The sequence below is a fragment of the Curcuma longa genome, chromosome 13, assembly GCF_044706935.1.
Source record: "Curcuma longa cultivar G26 ecotype Majalengka, Jawa Barat chromosome 13, ITB_CL_G26_1.1, whole genome shotgun sequence".
Classification (NCBI taxonomy): Eukaryota; Viridiplantae; Streptophyta; class Magnoliopsida; order Zingiberales; family Zingiberaceae; genus Curcuma; species Curcuma longa.
This window is the reverse complement of record NC_133873.1, coordinates 5,419,023-5,441,682: the sequence shown is the minus strand read 5'-3', so window position 1 is coordinate 5,441,682 and position 22,660 is coordinate 5,419,023. Positions and strand designations below refer to the sequence as shown.

The 22,660-nt window shown below is 35.5% G+C and overlaps 1 protein-coding gene and 1 pseudogene across 2 annotated transcripts; both read right to left on the bottom strand.

Annotated features, from left to right (window-relative positions):
* Positions 1-502: 502 nt before the first annotated feature.
* Positions 503-6,690, bottom strand: LOC141843861 (deSI-like protein At4g17486). Of its 2 annotated transcripts, none has more exons than XM_074731878.1 (4): positions 6,444-6,690; positions 5,201-5,415; positions 2,623-2,910; positions 503-1,056 (listed from the first exon to the last, which is right to left on the bottom strand). In XM_074731878.1, exons 2-4 carry the CDS (start codon positions 5,409-5,411, stop codon positions 812-814), a joined length of 744 nt encoding a protein of 247 aa, XP_074587979.1. In that variant the 5' UTR covers positions 5,412-5,415; positions 6,444-6,690; the 3' UTR covers positions 503-811. The 2 variants fall into 2 exon arrangements, with proteins under 2 accessions (XP_074587979.1, XP_074587978.1); XM_074731877.1 differs by having other exon boundaries at positions 2,800-2,910; positions 6,444-6,569.
* A 4,403-nt stretch (positions 6,691-11,093) lies between these two features.
* On the bottom strand, positions 11,094-22,327 carry LOC141843934 (WRKY transcription factor SUSIBA2-like; annotated as a pseudogene).
* Between the last annotated feature and the right edge of the window lie 333 nt (positions 22,328-22,660).

The window sequence follows — 22,660 nt, the reverse complement described above, 5'->3', positions numbered from 1 at the left end:
GTCCATTGTAGTTAGACATGCCTAATAATTCATTGCACCACTAATCAAGCTCTGTTAGCCATTAAGCAACCTATTAGTCTTGAGTTTGGCACATGATTAATGAAGACATGAGGATGAGTTGAAGAGAAGCAAAATCACAGGTCATCTGCAAACTGATCTTGTGCAAATAAATGCATGAGTATGACTTCAACTACATGAAGATTATGGAATGGGCTGAATTATTTGGCGACAGATTTATGCAAGGTTCCTAGTTATTCTTATATATGTAATATGGTCTGAATCCTTCTACAAAGCTTGAGATCATCAAAAAGAATAATCTGATAAATCTGAGCTTTTGAGACAGTGGCACTTCAAAGTAAACAGAAGAATAGCTCAGCATAATACAGTTGATTACATTCCCAACTTTGGCTTATCAATTTTCAGTGCCATTAATAGGCTTTCACATTGTTCATCCAGAAGATTGGCATGTTGGCAATGCGATAGGATAAAGGCGAAACATTCATGCATTAGGTCTCGGGTATGACAAAATCATACGAGAAACTTCAGCTAATAGGGTATTTAAATCATTCTGCTCAAGTCAGCTACCTACCAGAATTACCAACAGCAGAAAAACATTGTACCTTAATTTTGAAATCAAACAAAGACTTCGTCAAGCCCTTTCTGTCCATGGCAAGTTTATGAAGCAGGAGCATAGCATATAGGATGTTCTCGGCTGCAATCTTCCCATGCCATGATAAACATTCATAACCAGCTTCCGAACATTGAAAAGATCTCAGACTATCAAACTACTCGTCGAGAGATTCTAATATTTTCAATTGTCTTTTAAAGCAATAGCTCCTGATCTTCTTAACTCCCAGTGTGAAAGGCAGCCTCTCAGAGGAGATGTTAATAAAAGAGAAGAAGTTGAGAACTGTCTTTGACGCATAGATATAGAAGAAAGACAACTGAATGCACTTCTGAGCCTCCTTTTCTCGCCATCTTCACTCTGGGAATCTGGATCGTGTTGGACGGCAGTTATCTTAAGGGCTTCAGGCAATAGACAATTGCAAAGGGAGCCTGCAGAATTGTATTTACTATATATTTAAAACAAATAAAATAGATAAATAAATGACGAATCTAAAATAAGATGAAATTGCAACTTATTTTTTATTAAATATAAATTATGTACTTCTAAAATAGATGGAAAATGATATCAAAGAAAATCGGTTTTCAACCTGTAGCTTTGATTGATGGAGAATGTTTTAGGTCTAAAGCTTCAACTCAGTTCACATGGAAATTTACTACATAATACTCGACATGGATATATTCTTCTAGAGAATGGTCTCACCCTATCTTGTTGGGTTGGATGGACGCAGAAAATGGTTCGATTCACTTGAATCTAGGCAAAAATGATCAAATTCACTTGAACCTAGATGACTGGTCGTCTGATTCACTAAATATAGACATAATGGAAGACTTCAATCGCCAAGCAGTCTAATGCTATGCTAGTCTATGGGTCTGTATATCTCTTAAGGCTGAATTTGGTTTGTATCCAGTTATTTCTCTGGGTTTCCTGACATTGTGTAGGATGCAAGAAAATCTGGAACTCATTTCATGGAAAAGGTGAACATTAGATTCATACATCTGATTAAAGAAACTCAAAATGTATGCAGAAAACATCAATATCCCAACCAAGAAGTATCCAATGTAAATGGTACCAAAATACATAATTAATTGTCAATATCACATGCACATTTGATAGTTATATGGTTGTGTCAGCATATGAACCCTATATCAGTATAACATCAGTATGACAATATTACAGAATTGTCGCTGGTTCTATCAGAGCAACACATGGATATCTAGAGAGCATAATGAATATCTGTCCATTGGCAAAAGAAGTTAGCATTGGATAGTCATTGCTTCTTCCTTACATACTTCGAATTGGAATAGTACAACTAACTTCAAAAGAAACAATTTAGCTGATAAGTACAGTAAATTGTAGGTTGTAGTGAATGGAAAAGTTTTAACTTTCTACTTACCCAAATATAAATTATCTAAACAACTGGAGTTGCTGATCAGGGAGGATATGCAAATTTGATATCCTAGGATTGTGTAGGACTGGCTGAACCATACTAACCTAGTAAAGTAAGCTATAGTTTCCACTCACTATTCTCTGAAGATGTAATCTTTAATTGGTTACTAGTTGAAATTAACCATTTCATCCAAGCCCAATGAAGCTAACCAAAGAAGAAAGTAGGAAGAAAAGAGGGAAGAAGTAAAAGAGAAGGAAACTGAAGGAGATAAAGACAGATTCCAAAAGTTAATAGCTGAATCAACAAAAGCAAGGATGAGATAAAACTGTATATATAGCTATTTCTATCATCACCACTACATGAGATTTTAAACCATAAATATCAGCTCACTGCTTGGAAGTCACAACTAGTTATCTTAAATTAAAAAATTGAAATTATAAGAGCAGGCTACACTTTGTTTCATTAGATTCTGAAAAATGTTACATTTATGTATGTGTGTGTGTGATTTGAGGTACAATAGATGCACAAACAAATGTAGTAGTTTATGATCAATAAAAAACACAATTTTATAAGAAAGAATAATTTGCATTTATGTGAAAAAATATACCTATCCTAGCAAGTCGGTTTACCCATTTTGGTATTGAGTTACCAGTCAACTTGTAACAGATATCTTTGCAGAAATGATTGCAGTTTTTCATGATCAGGTGATATGTGTCACCATTATAATTAACAGACTGCAGTTCCATAAACTCTCTAATTTGCAATGGGTCTAAGCAAGTTGTACCCATGAATATTGACTTCCTAAACCTGAAGCCCGGACATTGGCGAGGCTCAACCTCAAAGACTCCACTTGTTGGATAGTCATGTGCTCCAAATGCATATTCCACTCCATGTACTACAAGAGCAAATATGATCAGAACTGAGCTAAGCCTGAAGAAATGTGTATCTTTTGAAATTTAAGAGACAAATATGAAAAGCAGTAAAATAATTGTTCAGAGGCAGCAATCAGACCACCATTTCATGAACATAGAAACAAAGGAATATGAATGTCCTGTAACTATGACAATATGAATGAAGTAAGCTATTCTCCACCAACTCTTAAGTGTGCAAAATCAACTTATCTCTGCCACGCTGCACATGGTTGACTACATGGATGTAGTCAATGTTCCAAAAAAATTTAGTTAACATGAAGAATAGTTTGCCCACAGACTATTGTATTCAAGTACTCTTATTAGGTAAATGCAAAAAAAGGTATTCATTTCAAGAACTTGAAAATGGCAGGTGTAAATTCAACCTCAAGAGGAAAAAAAAAGAAAATAGATAAGAATAAATAGAAAAAGGCCAAAAGGCCAGCAAATAGATGAAATCTTTACACAAAAAGGTTGAGGTGGAATGAAGAATTGTTGAAAAGAACTTTCTTAATGTCCTTCCAAAATATCCAAACAAATGTAGGACAAAGGTGAGTTGTTGTTGTTACCAAGTACCAAGGAGCATGACACTCAAATTCAGAACAATTGTTTTAATAAAATGGACAAATGTGAATTGTTGTCACTACCAAGTATAGCATACCATACAGAATCAGACAATTGTGACAAATATGCTATTCACATTGGAAAAAATTCACACCAAACTAAAGGAGTATGACTTATGAACAAGGGCGCACACTAGAAGCAAAGAGCTGGGCTTTGGTCGTGTGTAAGCAAAATAAGTCAGCTTGATATGGAACCAAGGCTTGTCCGATGCCATTGGGATCCCTAGGCCATCCATAGAGCATTCAGTTACAAACCTGGCCAACCAAACTAGTTTTCTTTTTTATATGGATTCAACAATTAACTAATCCAAGTACCATTCCAGAGAACACATAGTACGACGATCATTTATTTGTACCTTTATGAAAGTTTAACAAAAGAGATATTCTGTTTCCATGCTTTGGCCTATTTTATCAGGATTGCAAGCTGGTTATACTGATTCATAAATCCTATTTAGAATGATAAAAAAAAAACTAATGAAATATTTTGAGGAATAATTTTGTTTGATACACAGTCAAACAATCTAAAAGTTCAATTTCTATTGATGTAAAATGTAGCTAAAGTTTTCTTGAAAAGTCATTTATTTGATAAGCATGTTGAATAGTAAATCATGTTCCAACTCTTTATATTCTTGTGTCACTTCCATCTTTTGTCTTTGTAATCCATTTTGGCTTAGTTTCATGTCAAGCTATTGAGTTATGCCTAATATTGCCACCCATAATTAGACTTAGGCTTTGCAAGTTGATCCATCTGGAAAGCAAATATGATGCAAAGCCTAGGTTGAGCTTCATATGTTGCTAACTCGGAGTGATGCTGAGCAATAAGACCTAGGTCGTGACAAGGATGTCATGCACTAAGTATAGTAAATTGCACATTGTACCACTCAATGGAGGCTGTGAACTACAGGTTAGGGTTTATTGATTCTCCCATAGGAGAGTTATATGGGTAGGGTAGGGTTTTGTTATTGTCCAATTGCACTACTCTTGTAAACTTAAAACCATTTAGTGAATTATCTCCTCCTCCCCTGTTGATTGCATTGTTTTCTTCATTTTTTAGCTTTGCTGGATTTCAAATTTCTCCTAACAATATCAAGAAGTCAATTTCCTCATGATGAATGTGACATTAAGTATCTTTCAGGTATCTATATGTTAAAATTTTCAGTGAAATAACTAGATACACAATGAAACCAGTGTAATACTGGCAGCCAAATTTTGAATTAAGTGGAAAGATGAGATGTGCCTTATCTTTGATGGCGCCACTCATAGAAGGAAGCTCTAGATGAATATGTTAAGTGCTTGTCTAAATTCTGATTGCATTGTTCATATTCTTTTATTATTACTGGAATACATTGTCAATCTGTAAGTCCTGGTTCTAAGTGAACTACATTTTATAACAAAATTGTACAAGGTCAGGAACATCTTGAACACTCACAGTATCAAATATTTTGCATATAAGTATCTTAACTAGTATAAACATTGCAAAAATCTTACAAACTTAAATGCAGTTAGTTAAATAGTAGTCACACAATTTCAAGATGTATACTAATTTTCAGATGCAAACAGTTCATAAGAAAGAAGCAAATTTAATATGTAACAACCGTGTAGTTTTTCTCAGTGGACTACTTATTCAAGTCAAAGAGGGAGAAGCAAACAGTACCTTCAATGCCTGTGTGAAATACCCCAAGGCCTGCCCAATACATGTAGCCATTTATATGTGTCAAGTCATATACATTCAAATAAACTGGTGTGTTTCCTGATGTTTGACTGGCTGATCGAACCTTGGGGAACATACAAAAACGGGAGGAGGATCTCCTGCCTAGCCGAAGAGGCATGAAAGATTTCCAAGCCTTCTTTGAACCCAGCTTCATGTTCCTTTAAAAAGAAGTAATAACAGCTAGAAAAGAAGTTGTCTAAATGAAGAAGAAAATTATGAAATTCTAACAAGAGTATTCTAAAAAAGACAGCCGATTAGTAGAACCATCCAGATATCTCTTGATGCCATTTTTCCATAAAATACTAATTATTTATCGATTGATTTGAAGTTAGGAAAAAAAAGTATTTCAGATAGCAAAGCAATCCTAGAAAAACGGAACAGAAAAAGGACAATTAGACCCAAAAATATGATAATGATTAAGGAACGGCCGAGTCAATTTGCCAATAATCAGGCATCCAAAAGATCAAACACAGCTACTTGGATCTAGCGAGCTCAGAAGCACAAAATTTTCATGCGATCCCCTGAGCAAGAATACAAGATCTTGCCATCATAAGAAATGAAGTTGACGCTATGTACAACACAGGAAAAACCGGAGGAGCAATACTTTATGCTTTTCAAAGAACAGTGACGAAAGATGACTACTGGTAGTGCATGAGGATACTCGGAGAAGAAACCCTCAAACACTTTAAAAGAATGGAAGAACCAGAAAACAAGAAAAAGAAAGGGGAGATCTTGATTTGTATCTTTAGGCGACCTAATGGAAACAAGAGTAACTCGTTCCCTTCAACAAGTTTACTTCTTTCGAAGTTTGAACAAAATAACGAAACAACATACGCAACTAAACTTACTGAACAGGGAAGAAAAAATCTAGATGTCTGTAGGAAAAAACTGATTTCCTTTTCTTCGAATATACAGCAATCTGCTGCCAAAAAAGATCAACACCTCCAAGACAAAGAAGAAAAGGAAAAGAAAAGAAAAGAAAGAAAAAAAGAAAAACAAACAAACTTGCCCGAAGTTGCAGGAAACCATTGAAAAAAAAAACGATTTTGTAAAGATTTCCTCCGCATTTTACAGATCACGAGCAAGCTAGTGCTAAATGACCAAAACCGCAAAAGGCTCTAAAAGAAAAGGGCACACAAATGTACCAACCTAAGAAAAAAGACACGAGTGAAAGAAAGACACTCACCCTCCTTTTAGGGTTCCCCCTCGAATCAGGTCACCGACCAGCGCTATCGCGCAGGGAAAGGCACCATCTCTTGAAGCGGACGCGCGCAAGGGGGACCGAAGAGGGCTCGAGATTCGGAGTGGGGAGAAAAGAGATCTGCTGCGCTCGCTTGCTTCCGGATAACTTGAGAAGCAGAGCAACGCTGCTCTGCTGTGATCTACAGGAGAAATAGGCGAGCGAGCCGGCGGGCGGGCGAGCTGGTGCAGCACAGCACGGTAAACCTAGCTTGAGCGCTTTCAACAAAAATCAACATAAATAATAACATGACATAAACGGCCATTTCGCCTCGTTGTCTCTTGTATCTGCTTTCCATCAAATCAAGTTTCTTTGCCAAAAAAGGGACCACTCGGGTCAATTCTTTCCTGGAAGTCACGTTACTAGACATGGCAATATCTCCGAGCTAGTCTTCTGGTTGGGCTTGCGTGCGTAACGAGCACGGTAGGAGTCTTTACCACTAATCCGGTCCAAAATCACGGTCGAACACTTTAGGCTGATCAGATGAGGGTCAGATCGGCTCCTTTAGGGTGGGTTCCTGTCGAGTCGACTCATGTGGGGTCGGATTTTATCGGGTCGACTTCTATCGAGTCAGCTTATGTCAATTCGATTTTTATTTTCTATCGATCAATGGACTTCTATCGAATCAGCTATTGTGCCGATAATCATATGGACTCGTCAGATCAAAGACTCTAATCAGATGACATTGTTAGCTTACATAGGAAAGAGAAAGCGCGCAAGTTCCTAATGAAACACATCCTTCGTTACTCAACGTTATGCCTTTGCACCTCCTTCTCTTTAATTACTCAACGTTATTATGCCTTTGCAACCGATGCACCCTTCTCTTTAATTGTTGCTATTATTAATGATGACATCAATCTGCTATGGATGCCTTTTCAATAATTGACATCTCTCCTATCCCATAATTGTTGAACCATTTCTGAGTTTGATTGAGATTCATTGATTTTAGTTATAAACGGACTCGAAAAGAAGACCTAGAGGGAGCTTGGCCATCCTGTTGAGTTTAATTAGAAGAAATAGTCTGATTTGAACTAAACTATATGGGGACGAACTCAAGAGGATAGTCTAACCTGATCCAAGCTCACCCGAGTTAAACCAACTTGAATTGAGTTCCAACTTGACTCAGCTTGATCAGGATTCATGTTGACCAAGTCATATACATGTCACATAGTGCTCGTAGTTCCCTCCACATCAACCACCCTTGCCGAAAGCCGCAACTATCTCATCCAATTTATATTAATCCTTCTGTAAAATACATAAAATAAATTAAAAGAAACAATTTTAACAATTATGTAATAGACGAAAAAATATGATGTTATTGATAAATTATGAATCACTTCTCTATTATTATTATTATTATTTGTAGTAGTTATTAATTATTATTTTAGTAGTAGTTATTAATTTCTAAAACTACTGATGTTTTCAGGAAGTTATGAAACCAGGCACATAGGACAAACTGAAGAAACAAATCTTTCTTTGCAAACTTACAGTGTCAGTGATCTTCCAGAGCTAAGTCATCGGTATGCACCCAATCAATGAAGGAAACAAAAATAAGAGATCTGATCACTACAAATCAATTGGTCCATACATTCTTTCAATTTCTTACTGCAGTAATCAGAGTCCAAAGAACAGGTTTAAAATACTGCTGCTGGCAGGTCTTTACAGTTCAGGAATCTATCTGATCACCATTGCAGCAAACTTTTGGATGTTATGAATGTCCTTTACTAGAACACACGAACCATAAGAAAATTCTGTTTTCTTTATCCTGTTTTGATCATTCTAGGCAAAGAAAAGCAGGGATTTTCCAGACCACTTTGTGCTGTCGCAAATGTCTCGAACACTACTGCAGAAGAGCTTTCAGATCGTTTTGAGCATCTCTAGCCCAACGTAACACAAGATATTCGATTTGTGATGAGAAGGCAATGCCATAGATGCCTATGCAAAATGATCACCTTTTGCTACAACTTTGAAGCCAGCATTTGCAACCATCACGAGTTACTGTCACAAATAACTGGAAGTTGTCGCAGTTGAACTTTTATTGTTATTTTGAAATTCTTCAATAATGAGGAACCTGTCACAGTTGTTAAGCAGCTATCTGTGCCAGAAGACTGAATCACTAGATGGTGCTGTGCTGACATAAAGCTATAGGTCAAAAAGATAGTTTTTCAGGAATCTCTGAAGAATATCAATCTCAAGTTTTCCTGTCCAGTGACAAGGGAGCCTGCTGACTGGTCCTACAACATTTGTCTGCTTCAAGATTCTTGGAAAGGGCCTAAAATGAGTTGCTGTGTTTTCTGCACAGGTAAATGATTAAACTACACAAAAGCTATTCAAGTGAAACTTAACTCATTAGATCAAACATTCAAAAAGAAAAAGATAAAGATAAGACACATCTGAAGAATAAGGTTAGAATATATCATTATTTTACCTCTTTCTGTTTGATCAAGACCGGTGAGCCATCCGCGAACAAGGGGAAGACCACCCACCTCTAGGATTAGTCGGATCGTGAGCCATACTCCTCCGTAACATGACAAAGTAGCTGCCAAGTACCCATCTGTCATTTTCCAATCTTAAAGCAGATTTGAAGTTTAAAAGTGTTAAATGATTAGGTTGATATGGTGGCCAATGTGGATCCAAAAGGTTCTGATAGTCACCCTGCTCCTTTAATTTATGGTCCCGGGACATTCCAAGAGGTGAGTTATTTTTGTATACCAACTTGTCTGAGCTAGCATTTATAGCAGTGCAAATTTATTAATCCATAGTTTGTGAGCTGAAGATCATCACCTGCTCTTGGTTCAGTTCCATGCTTTATCACATCATTTCACCATAGGTCCATGATTGGAAGTTCATGAGCACCAATGCATGACTCTATCACTAATATTCAAACAAATTCTAGTGCTTCTCGTTAGGTCTGTATATATCAAGATAACAGAGGATGATTTAATCTAAAAACTATAAATATCATCATGCAACCAACAATTTTAAATAATTAAAGACAGAATTTTTACCAAGGAGATAAGATGGAAAATAAAATAAAATAAGACAATGATGTCTCTCTTTACTAAAGGCCAGATGTGCACCTTTGGCAAAAGGATCCAAATCTACATAGGTGTGTCACTAAGTTGTGCTCTATTTATATGATTTTAGAATTTTTAGGATAAAAGAGTTTTTTTCCTAAATATTATTTAAAACAGTAATAAATGAGTCGTGCCCAATCCGACCCGATGTATGGTCCGACATGACTTGATTTTGTGTCGGATAGGACAAGGACTATGGGTTGATAAATATTTATACTTGCAACAACCCGCATACATGTACTTATCAGGTTTGGCCAAACCTGATCTAAATCGACATAGGTTGAGCATGAAGGATTCTAAAGTGGAACCAAGTATAAAGCAAACAGATTCACATTCACACCTCAGAGAGATGTCTCAGTATATAAGTGAGAATAATGTCTCTATCAACAACAAACGGTGAAACAACTTGTCATTCTTTCTAGAAACATCAAATAACAAGTCTAATTTTGTCAGAGAAAAGAAAAAGACAGAAACGAAAAGCTAAAGAAATTTGCAAATGTCTTAAAACAATGACCTAAAGTCTCTAGTTTTCTCTTGTTTGGAGATTTCCATCTAAATAGAGTGATAAGAGAAAACTGATCAACTTGAGATGTAGATAAATTTAACAGAACTAATTATTACAACAACGATATTCAGAGACTGAGTAGGGATCCAAATGAATAGAAAGATATCAGTGGATCCAATCAAAATATGCACTATACATTAAGGCAGGTAGCTGTACTGTGAAAACAACACCATTCTATTCTGATTTTGGGATTGCTGTTTACATTAAGTGTAAATAACCAGAAAAAGAAATCACCATTATGTTCCAAGTTTAGCTTTATTGTGAGTGTGGTGTGCTATAGTATCTATAATGTCGTTCATGCATGTGGCGTGGTTTTGCACCTACAAGAGGTGCAGAAGTGTGAGTCGTAAATATTGATCCTTGGCTAATCAATGGAAGGTTCTTGATCATAACACCTTTCTCGCCATCTTAGCAGGTAGGTTCCTTATCATCTTGACTGCAAAAAACTACTGGCTTGAAGAGTAATCAAGTGTGCTTAATCTTGGAGGGAAGAAAATCACTTTAATTTGATTGCCTCAAAAACCAGGAAACGAGCTTAAGATCTCACAAGCTAAATCCTTAGTTTTTGTTCATGACACATGAACCAGTAAATCTATTCTTTACATAGTGTATAATTTTCCTTGAGACAATTTTCAAAAACCAAACAGGCTATTGATTCTTGAAATAATACCATGTGAGCTGAAAACATTTGAAAATGAATTGGTCCCTACTTTCTGTCATCTAGTTCCCTAATCATCAAGAAGTACCAGTTCTATGATCAATTTTTTTTAGAAAAAATTATATATCAGAGCATGGTTACAAGAACCGGAGGAAAGAGAATCTGTGATGATCCATGAAAGAGGATTAAATAGTGTTACATGTAGGTTATCACATTGGTTGATAAAGAACACAAACAACTTACAGTGCAGTCTCACCTGAGTGTAACTTTTGTTTTTTTGGTTTTTTTTTTTTGCTTTAAACCTTGCTGACATGATTCCATGTAGTTGTCACGGACATCACCAAATTGTCTACAACAGTATAATAGACACTTGATGGATTTATAGGATTTGCCTTAAATGTAAATCTGTTGCTGGTATTTTCTCCAGGCTCGAAGATTCTGGCTTGTGAATTGGCATGATATGAAGAGGTAGATTGTGGCACTCCTCGCTTGTGTTCTCTTTCTAAAAACTGATGCTTTTTATTCATGAAGCTACCTCCACATGGAATGATGCCAACACCAAGAGCAAGGCTGCTCATAGGGCTCTGCTCAATTTGTGCAAACGCATGGGAGAAGGTTCTTGTACTGCAGTTCCTGGGCAGAGTTGTATTCATCGAATTGTCAGCATTTGTATCTGATAGCATGGATGTGTCCCGGCCAGTGGTCCTTGTAGCCTGCACATTGATAACTAGCATTTTGGTATATTATTTTATGCTCATATTTAACGTTTTTAATCCTCTCTTATGTTTAAAAATCAATTTATATTATATTTTATAAATTTGGATTTATTTCGAGTCTCCATGCAATTCTTCCTATTTTGTTAGTTAGAATTATATTCCTCACCCTTATTTCAAATGCGACTAACTAGGATTTATCTTTTTTTTATAAACTATCCCCAATGACAAGTCCAATTCGGGTTCACTCATGAAGTCATCTTAATGGATCTGGCTCTTCACCCGGATCCGCGAAGAAGAGAACAGAACCTGATATCTTAATCCCAATCGCGCGACTTCTAAACATCTTCCTCATCGGCGATATTCTTCATCTCATCACCGGCGACCTCTCCTCCACGCCATCGCCACCACCGGACGGAAGTAAAGGGAATTCCCTTATTCAATCCGGCCCATCTTCCCTTAGTAAGGGGATTCCCTACCTAAGTTCTCCTCCTCGCCATCTCCTTCCTCAAGCAAGTCACCGCCGGCCACAATCAGAAGTCAAGGGGTTCCGACCTTTACCCCATCCGGATCTGGACAAAATCGAAGCTTGGGGTTTCCCTTCTCCGATCGCACATCCGGCCACCCTTCCTCCACCAACCGAAGCAAGATCCGCTCCTCCCTCATCACCGGCAGCCCTTCCACCGATCCCATCCACAACCGACGATCATCCGATCATCATCTCACCACAGGGTCAAGGGGATTCCGTTCTCTACTGATCTCATCGCCTCCTCCATTAACGCCGACCGAAGCTTAGGGTTCCCTTCTCCGACCAGTCACCTCCACTCCGAACTCCGATCATCCTCAAGGCCGCGACACCTCCACAACAACACCCCATCTTCTCCGGACAGACTGTAACATTCCCCATCCGCAAGATTAGACTTCATTGATGGTTGATTGCTGTTTGAGTTGTTGGATTGATTGTAATTGAATTCAAGTTTCCATGTTTAGATTTCATGCATTAGGTTTGATTTGGATGATGCATGCAACATTTTTGTTCAAATGTCCCAGACATTTTGTTTTTACTCTTGTTGTCTTTCACTTGTTAATTCATGATTGTTTAATTCCATTAGATCTTTTATATTTGCATCATTCATTTAAATGCAATTTGGTTTAATTAGATTAGATTTGGTTAAGTATTTTAGATTTCATTAGATGCTATGTATTTTCGTCAATTCATTGTAATTGTAGCTTAGGTTAGACGAGGATAGAATTAAATCAAAATTTAAATTTAAATTTCAAATAATTTAATTTTAAAATTTATTATATATTGATTATATTTGATATTCTATATTACATTAATATAGAGGAATTCAGTATTAATGTGAATTGAATGTACTCCTATTAACGTACAGATGATATATCACAAATCATGGCTGTGCTTTCCTTCATACGTCGTAATTACCACTTTTAGATCATGTGATGCCCTCTCAACATGTTTCCTGACACGGCAGCCAAGATTGGTGCACCTGTAGTAACTCCTGCAAGACAACAGGAATAGGGTTAACAACGTAGAGCGTGCAGAATTTAGAACTGAAATGGCAATTTCTGGTAACTTCTAAGATCAGTTTTCATAGTCCAATTTGCAAGAAGCAAGCAACTGTAATACAAATCATATTTTCAAGTAACAGGATAACACATACTCTGTCAGTTTAAAATGCCAGCATCATGATGTCTTTCGACAATTAATTCAACAATTAAATTTTATCCCACTAGATGGAATCGACTAATATAGATCTTTCTATATTATTGAATTCTATTCTCTATATATCATCATGTATATTTAGATAAATTTTATCTTATTTTACTATTGTTGACCAAGTTTTTTTTTTAATCTTCTTCTTCCTCGTTTAATTTATATATGTGTCATAGTTTCGCAACGCCTAACTGGAGTATATGTCTATACCATCTTAAACATATCTCTTCAAAATTTTCTCTCAATAGGTACAACCCTGATTTTCTTTCTAATATTTTCATTTCTTATCCTATTCATCCTTGTATATCCACACATCTACCTTAACATCCTCTCTGCAACTCTCATCTTCTACATATGTGCTCGGGTCATAATGCAACATTCAACTTCATATAACATAACAAATCTAATCATTATTTTACAAAAACTTTCCTTTAAATCTTAGAGATACTTTACGATCACAAAAAACACCTGACACTCTCTTCCATTTCAACTATCTTGTTTGTATTTTATGTAGACATCTTTCTCAATCTCTCCATCTTTTTATAAAAATAATTTTAAATACTTAAATCTATCATTTATAGACAAGTTATCTTCTATCTTAACAATTATCTCATTACAGTTAATATTGCTAAACTTAAATTTCATATATTATGTCTTTATTTTACTAAACCTAAAACTTTCACTTCTAACATTTTTCATCAAGATTCGAATTTAACATTTACTCTTTCACATGTTTCATCTACCAAAATAATATCATCTGCAAGGTCAATTTGTGACTTATTATTCTCACTTTTAAATGTGATCAAGTGTTCTTCTCTTTTCTTAAAAAAAATGTATTAACTAATATAAGATCATATACTATTGCAAAATTCAATATAGTTTTACCTTCTTCATTTCTTGTTCCAAACTCATAATTCACATGCACCCTATCATATTCTTCATTTTTCACTCCTACATACTTATTTAGATCTCTTCCTATTAAAATCATTTCGTTTGGTGGGATGTTTTATAATACCTCATCTAAGTCACCCCAAAATTTAGATTTGGTGACTTCATGTAATCCTACTTAAGGTGCATATATATTAATTACATTAATAGTTTCTTTGGACCACCATTATGTTGAGAGCTATATTCCTATCCTCTTTCTAACTACTCCTATTACTTCATCCTTTAGCGAACTATCTACCACAATACCTACTCTATTTTTTATTTTACTTCTTCCTGTGTATCATAACTTAAAATCTAAATTTCCTATGATATTTATCTTCTCTCATACTCATTTTATCTCTTGTACACACAAAATATTAATTCTTCTCCTAATCATCGTATCTACTCTCTCCATTGCTTTATCAATGAGTGTTCCTAGGTTTCATGTTCCAAATCTTAGACAATTAATTTTCCTATAATATTTGTTCTTGTCTAACCTATGGTGTGTGAACTCTTAAATATTTGACACTACATCTATGTTCCCATATAGATATAGCGGTCCTTGCCAAGACATTACAATTGGACCCTACAACACGTTCTTTTGGGAAACAACCTAGTATTAACACAATAGTTTAGACAATTAATGAAAACAATAAAAAGAATCCAAGTCACTGGCTTACAAAGATATGTTGTAACTGTGACTTTATAGACTACAAGGAAGAATAAAAACAACTAAGAAACCATAGTGCAACAGGATCTTGTTGTCCAACACAAGATTGTCATCAAATTTCTAGCATAACGTTCATTCCACTCTGGATTTCATACAAATATGCCAATTGGCACAAGCTAGAAGTAACTTGGGCACAAACGGACAGCATGTTTTATGCCCCTTTTAACACACATGTTGGAACTATGTGAAGTCTGTCAATCCTTGGTTTCCAGCAAGGAAGGGCACATAGCTCGGGAACATCAGATGATACAAAGTAAACGATAAACAGACAAGCAATGAAGTGCAAACAAAAATGAGTGAACTAGAGATGTTGTTCAAATAGTTTTCATTTGTAAACTTCAAACTGCTTGTGTAACAGTTTAATCTGATCCTGCTAGCTTTTATATTTGTGAGAAGTATGGTACACTACTTTTTCTCAAAATGTGAAAAGCTGAAATGTCATTCTCAAATTTTCATATTAACATGAAAGAATCCTGTGTCACAAGACTAATAAACTAGAAGCGATTAACAGTTCAAAAAGAGCATAGTTTACCATAGAAATATGAAACTACCTTGGATTAGGATTTCCTTTAACTACTTTCTGACCATACTTCCGCCAATGGTATCCATCATCTAAGATATCAACTTCACTCACAGTTTGTACTATGACACGTGGCTCACGGTTCATTTTGTTAATCGAAGCAGCATCAAAATTAGCGATTTCCATTTTCCTGCTTACAGAAATTGAAATATCAAGCATTGGTTCATATAATTGCAACATACAATTCAAATTTGGACTTCCTCAATCAAAGAAGGCACCTGCGCTTGAACTCAGGATCACCATCTCCTACTATCTCATCACAATTACTTGATTGCCCACCACCAATTTTGACATCATTTTCACTGATTGATGCTCGAGACATCTCAGTAAAACCATTAGGAACCTGTGGAGATACATGGCAGGGCACATTTTCTGACTTGTCTGCCAATGTCAGGGTCCAAGATGAACAAATGTTTAAACATTTTGACAACACCAGACATTATTCACTTAAAAATCTCTTACCTTCAGCAGCCATTAGAGAATAACAATTAGGAGAATTTTCATGTTCTTGGGTGCACATAATTGAACCAAGTGCTGAATTATGGTCACTCTGAGGTTTAGGATGATTATGCTGATCTCTATAAATTATTTCTTTGATTTGCCCATCATGAGAGCGTTCTATCTGCTTCTTCATTTGACAATTAGGATACGTGCATCTGTAATAGCTCCGAGGATATTCACTGCCTTTAACATGTTTCTGCCCATACTTTCGCCAATTATAACCGTCTTTGGCAGATTTTTCAATAATAGGTTCATTTATATCAGACTGCATTATGTTTGCACTTTGGCCTGAACATTTTGCCTGTTGTGACTCACTAAAATCTGTTTCAACTGGTGGACAAACTGTTGATGTGGACAATTCAACAGCAGAAGTTGGCACTCTAACTAGTTGAGCCAATTCATTTTTGGAGGGAACTACAGTCTGACCTAGAGATTGACTTGAAATCTGCATAGATTGAAATGCCCTTTCTGGATTACCGAATGGAACTTGACAATAAATGGTGCATAAAATAATTTGCAAAACAACTGATGAGCATATTAAATCTAAATTTATAAAACTGACAAAATAGCAAGCACAAACCAACTGTAGCGTATTAGGATGCAACAGATTTAGGAAAGAGAAATTAAAACTTACATGACTCAGGTATAGGCTGTCCACATATAGATTACTGACAATGAAACTTAGCTACACATGCATGTCCATTTTGCTTGCTTAAATATTCACTGAGGCTCCAAGGGGATAGCTTTGCAGTTAAACATACATGTTCTCATCAAGTTTAAACTTCGTTAGATTTCCCTTGTTCTAACAAGAAATATAGCAGGAAACCTACAAATTAAATTGCAAGTGGCAAATAGATATGCATTGAAAGTCATCATGGTCATCAAGCACAACCATATATCCCAATTGTTTGGCTTGATTCATGGCCTCTACAATCAGAGCTGCTCCAATTATGTTTAAATTTTTCATTGATCTTCCATTACTAATGGTAACTTTAATTAATCCAACTAGTTTAGATATGGAATTTATATGTTTGTTGCCCAACAAATTTACCCTGAAAATTGATTGGGCATACAACAGTTTTGTCAAATATTATCGTTTAGATAAAGGACACACAAGAATCCACAGGTCTCTCTTCACTGATCCACTGAACTTTTATCCCTTGAACAATAACTTCATCAATCTCTTATTGCTAGAAAATAGAGCTAAGTACCCTTACAAATGTTCTTTCCAACCAACTTAACTAGCCCTTAGCCTTACTACTTTCTAATTGTTCAAGTTACATTTCATATAATCATTTTTCAATTTTCTTAGTTTAACCTTTAGTCTTTCAGTTTGTCTTTTAAAATCTTCTATGAATTTTATTATTCAGTGACCAATCAGTGCGAGTGTAGCATTAAATTCTAGAACCAAACATGGGAGCTGAATTTTGATGGACATTAAACTATTTCAAATCAAATTGTAATATTTCTTATCTATATGAAATCAAACCTAGTAGTTGCACTAGTAGTTTAAACCAAGGATTAAAATCTCGAGCCGTTTCCCTCAATACCGGTGAAATTTTTTCAATGGACCGGCACTGGCACCAATGTTCTGACCGGTATATTGTCCGAAGGCGTCGCCCGAATCCGACGACGCCTCTAGAGGTTGCGCGTGCCCCGATCGATCCCACGTGTAACCCGGAGGCATCGCCGAGCCTGCGCGTGCCCCAGTTGTGCGGCCCGTGCGTGCCCCGGTCACGATCGCGCGAAATCTAGATTTTTTTTAAACTTAGAATTTCATAATCACGTAAGTTAGTAATTTTAATCAACTTCTAACTATAGTTTGGATAATTTAAATATACTTAATTAAAGCCTCATAAAATTATCCTATTATTTTTATTTTTAAATATTTAGATTAATTTTTTTAGTTAATATGTTTTATATTTTAAAAATACTAAAATTATATTGGTACGACACGATACAGTACCAAAATTGTATTGTTCCAGTCCGGGACCGAAACCTTGGCACGGCTCGATATTTTAAACCTTGATTTAAACAACAAATTATTTATAAGAGCAAACTCGTCTTTGCAAGAAATAATATTCCTTGCCCAAATATAGAGAACTATTCCTACAATTTAGCATAAAATTAGCTAATTTGATAAGTTGCATCATTTATGAAGTTTCTAAGAACTAAGACCGCTAGCCTAGATAAGAGAGAATCAATTCTGATAACTATAGTACTCCCAAAGAAAAGGGAAAGTCATTAGTTATTTACCAATGCCTGATAATTTTGATTTAAAGTTTTAGCTATACGATATCTGAGCAGCAAAATTATACCTTATCAATCACAAAACATGGTACCTTAAATAAATTCAGCTTGAAAAAAGTTTGAGATTTATATAATTTGATAACCAAAATCATTATTTAAAATTACAAAAAAAAATGTAAATCTACAGTTGCATGATAATGTACATAGGCACCTCTACAAGTTATCTACCTTACACAAAAACAATTGGAAATTACCAAAGGTCTCGATGAAGATAATCTGATATTGTAAAATGCTTTGACATGGGGTTGAAACTCAAAATTTCTGGAATTTCTTTCATCACTTGTACCAAGGTTTGAAATATCTATCGAAGACGTCGATATGCCTCCGTGAGCATTTTTTCCCATGATAGAGGACATAGTGAGGGTTCCAGTAGATGGAGAATGCTCAGCCTGTAAAAAAGGAAGTCCCAACGTAAACAAGACATTAGATCCCTATTTATCTGATTGAAACATACATTTCTATGCTACCAAGAAATGCAAAAGGAGCAAACTTCATTTATCCACAGATCCTTTGTTTGAACTGTGGTGTCAACAGATAGAACTTCTTGATTTTTTATTCCAAAAGCCACAATAAAGAAAAGTTTTTGAACTATGGAGCATTATGCACAAACAGCAACAAAAATCTTTTCTTCTCTATGATTTAAGGATAGCCAACAAACTAAAGCCCAGGCAATTCAGATGAAGTCCAAGTCATATGCACAAACAGCAACAAAAATCTTTTCTTCTCTATGATTTAAGGATAGCCAACAAATTAAAGCCCAGGCAATTTAGATGAAGTCCAAGTCATAAGTGATCGTCAACTATTATCCATGTTTACAGAAGTCAGCAATATATGATATCCAAACAGTAATTTTATGTTTTAAATAAAAAAGGTAGAAACATTGCAGCTAAACTATAGCCAGACTAAGAAACTATAAGATCAAGAATGCAATTATTTCACAACTATGTTTTTTGCTAGTTGAAGAAATTATCTAGTCAAGAAAAAACAAATGAAAATTGTATCAATAACTCAGCGCCCTATGGAAGCAACAGAACAAGAAAATTCTAGACCAAACTTAATCTTTGATTCTGAAACTTCTTGAATGCTTTAGGTAAATGGCAAATGTTGGAGGCATAAGAGTATACCCGTTTTGCTGGTTTCCTCGTCCAAATTCTTCCTAGTTTTCAAATGTGGCCTTCATTTCTGAATCCATCACAGTAAAGCAGCCTAAAGACTATTTTAAAGCAAAATGATTTCCAACAGACAATGTCAACAGCCCAAATGACTGCTTTCCAATTGATTCCTCAACTTGAATTTTCTGGAGTTGCAGATGCATTCTAACTTTTCAGTTCTGTATCATGTAATCCAACTTAAAGAAAACTCATACCAGTATGCAAAAACTCCCCGTCTACAAAGAAGGTGCGATGTGGAGGCATTTAATAGTAAGAAAGATTCCCATCAAGCTCAATGCCGAACCAGTACTCTGATATGATTTTGAGTTCTATTCCGGAATAAAGGTCTTGAACTGAATGGAATGGAGGCGAGAATAAGAATCAATTTAAAAATAATGGATAATGGAATTCCACGGTTCCACCAAATGTTACTTTCTACATAAATTCTTCCAAAAAGAAACCAAAGCAGGAGTCTCAAGTCACAAAGGACAATTAAATCTAGATCAGATTAATCAGCTCTAACTAGTTAAAGGCTATCGAAAGGCATGAATGCTCATACTGAGCCACTAGCACCAATCTTAAAGGCAAAATAATTCTCATTTCATAGTAGTGGGCATCTATGCGTGGAGAATTTTTTTTGCTTGCGATGAGATTTTTCTCATACACTGATGAAGTGGTATGCTTAATCAGCAACAATTCCAATCCTATGAAAAGACATGCTTCCTCTTGCCGCACAAAAATCTCAAAAGCTGAGAGGTTCGGACCCTGACCACGAAGGCAAAAAGCGAAAAGCAAAAGAAAAGGAAAAAGAATGTGAAGTGATTTCGGACCATCCTGTTAGTGATGAGAACAGGGGATTCGAGCAGCAGGGAGGGGCTACGTCAGGGAGGAATCGTCAGGCACAGGGAACGCGCGATCGGTAGACGAGCCAGCGACATCGACTTGCACTTCGCTCCGTTTAATCCGACAAGAAGAGACGCCCCAGTACCCGCCTTCTCCACACCCGCCGCCCTCTCCTCCCGCGTCCCGTCATCGTCTCCGGCGCCGGAGGACTCGAGTCGAAGTTCGAGAACCGGCGGAACGCCCTCGGCAGCTCAGGTCTCCAGCAACGAGCTCAAAGGGAGAAGAAGAATTGGTGGATCAAAATAATCAAATCATGATTTAGAAAATTAAAAAAAAACAATAACATTAATATAAACAATAACATATAAAATATTATTTTTAACCGATTAAAAATTCAAATTGATCTAACTTAATTAAAATTATAACTTATTAATATTCGCTTCAATACTATTATAATAATTTTATTCAAAACAACTATACCGTGAAATAACTTTGTTCAAAATTAATATAATATATAATAATTTTAATCAAAACTATTATAAATAATTTTGATCAAATTATTCAACATTATAACAGTTTTAAATAAAGCTAATATACATTATAGTTATTTCGAACAAAGCTATTATATGTGATAAGCCACGTAAATTTTAATCAAGTTTCTAATTCTTCAAACTATTAATTTAAAAATGACCGATTCAATTTCATAAAAGAATTTCACCGGACCACCCAGATAAATTTGAGAAGCACGAAGTGACTTGACATTCACAATATCACACTAACAAATGTCTTTGTTGAAAATTGACCTCAGATGTTCTAGTTTGTATCATTTATATCTTGTCATTTGCATTGTGCTTTGGAGGATGATAGTAAAATAAATTTGATTAATACTGAAGTAATTTGACCAAAATTATTTGAATTAAATTTGATTAAAACTTATTGCAATTTTAGATAGAACTGATAGAATAATTGAAAATAAGAGTAAATTAAATAATAATTTGCATGGAACTGGATTGAGTGAGATCCTGGCAGGCCCATTTAAGAGGTTGGCAATTGGCAAATAGGCCAAGAGCCCAATTGGGCCAGTTGCAGAAGCAAGATGGGCTTGCTCCCTTGGCCCAATTAGTTGGGAAGAGGAGGAACCCCTCAAACGCAATGTGTTCCTTCTAACATAACATTACCTCAAAATACAATAACAATCAAACATTTATCCTATTAAATAAAATCGATTATAACACTATTTAAAATATAAGTTACTAAAAGAGTCATTAAAATTTGAGTCATTCAACTGTAACAATGCAGATACAACTTGCTTCTTCTTCTTCTTCTTCAAGGATAGATAGATACGTCAAGATCAGCAATGATGCAATCATCAGTGTTCCAAAGGAAACTTTGATGAACTTGTTTCTGATAGCAATAAACAGATGAAGTAATGCAGCTCCATATCTGTTTTAAAAAATAATGTTTTATTTCTTTGTCTTGCTAGCTGTTTAGTTTGATCAATGAATAATGATAAGAAGGCCAAAAAGAGAGTTTGAGGTCAAGTAGTTACTCTATCACTTTCATGGCCCTGGTATTAGAATAGGAGGACCAGTATTAGTATTAATTATACACTTTTTTAAATATAGAAAATAAAAATGGCTGGTCAATGTGAAGGTTTTGAGTATGATATATACATAATTTCTTCTTTATAGTTAGAGTTTAAGAAAATATAATTTCTTCTATTTTTACTTCTGTCATAAGAGATCTGTTCAAATATAATAAAGAAACTCAAGTAGTTTTCTGAAGAGCTCGGGTTAATAGGCTATGCTATGTGGTTGATGAATTTGGTGCAAGATCGAAGATCAGATGGACGCACTTCATGGAAAATAAGGGTGCAAATGACTGTTTTACGACAACTACTCAAGTGTTGAATTGGCATAAACAAAGGAAGATTGAAACAACAGTATTTAGAGTAGTCTTATCTCTCAACCTAACACTAAAGTACCTCTGGGAAGCTTTTCTGTGTCGATGAGCAGCTGAACAACCATGAAGGTCATCCATATCTCAACTTAATTTTGTTTTTTTTTTCCTGTTTTTCCTTTTTTCAAGATCAACAATGATACCTTCACTGCACATGACAATAACAAAAATCTGCACCATTCTTGAGCTTTCTATCTAGTAAGGGAACCAACATAATGTTTTTGCCCACCAAATCCCCAACCATGAATAAAGAAAGGATGTCGAAAAGCAAAGATGCAAAGCAAAAGCTATCCAACTTCTAAACTTTCGCCAATCTCTCAGACCACTGTCCAAGAAGTATTAGTAGATGATCAGATTCAGAAGAACAGGTAATGGTGAGATTTTAGAAACACTAATAAGTATCAGAACTGGTAC

Bases quoted from the DNA above. Each gene is read 5' to 3' on its own strand.
- LOC141843861 (XM_074731878.1), bottom strand. From the start codon at position 5,411: ATGAAGCTGGGTTCAAAGAAGGCTTGGAAATCTTTCATGCCTCTTCGG. The intron at 2,911-5,200 runs GTACTGTTTGCT...TTGCTCTTGTAG, and splicing joins ATTTCACACAGGCATTGAAG to TACATGGAGTGGAATATGCA. The intron at 1,057-2,622 runs GTATATTTTTTC...ACAATTCTGCAG, and splicing joins AAACCGACTTGCTAGGATAG to GCTCCCTTTGCAATTGTCTA.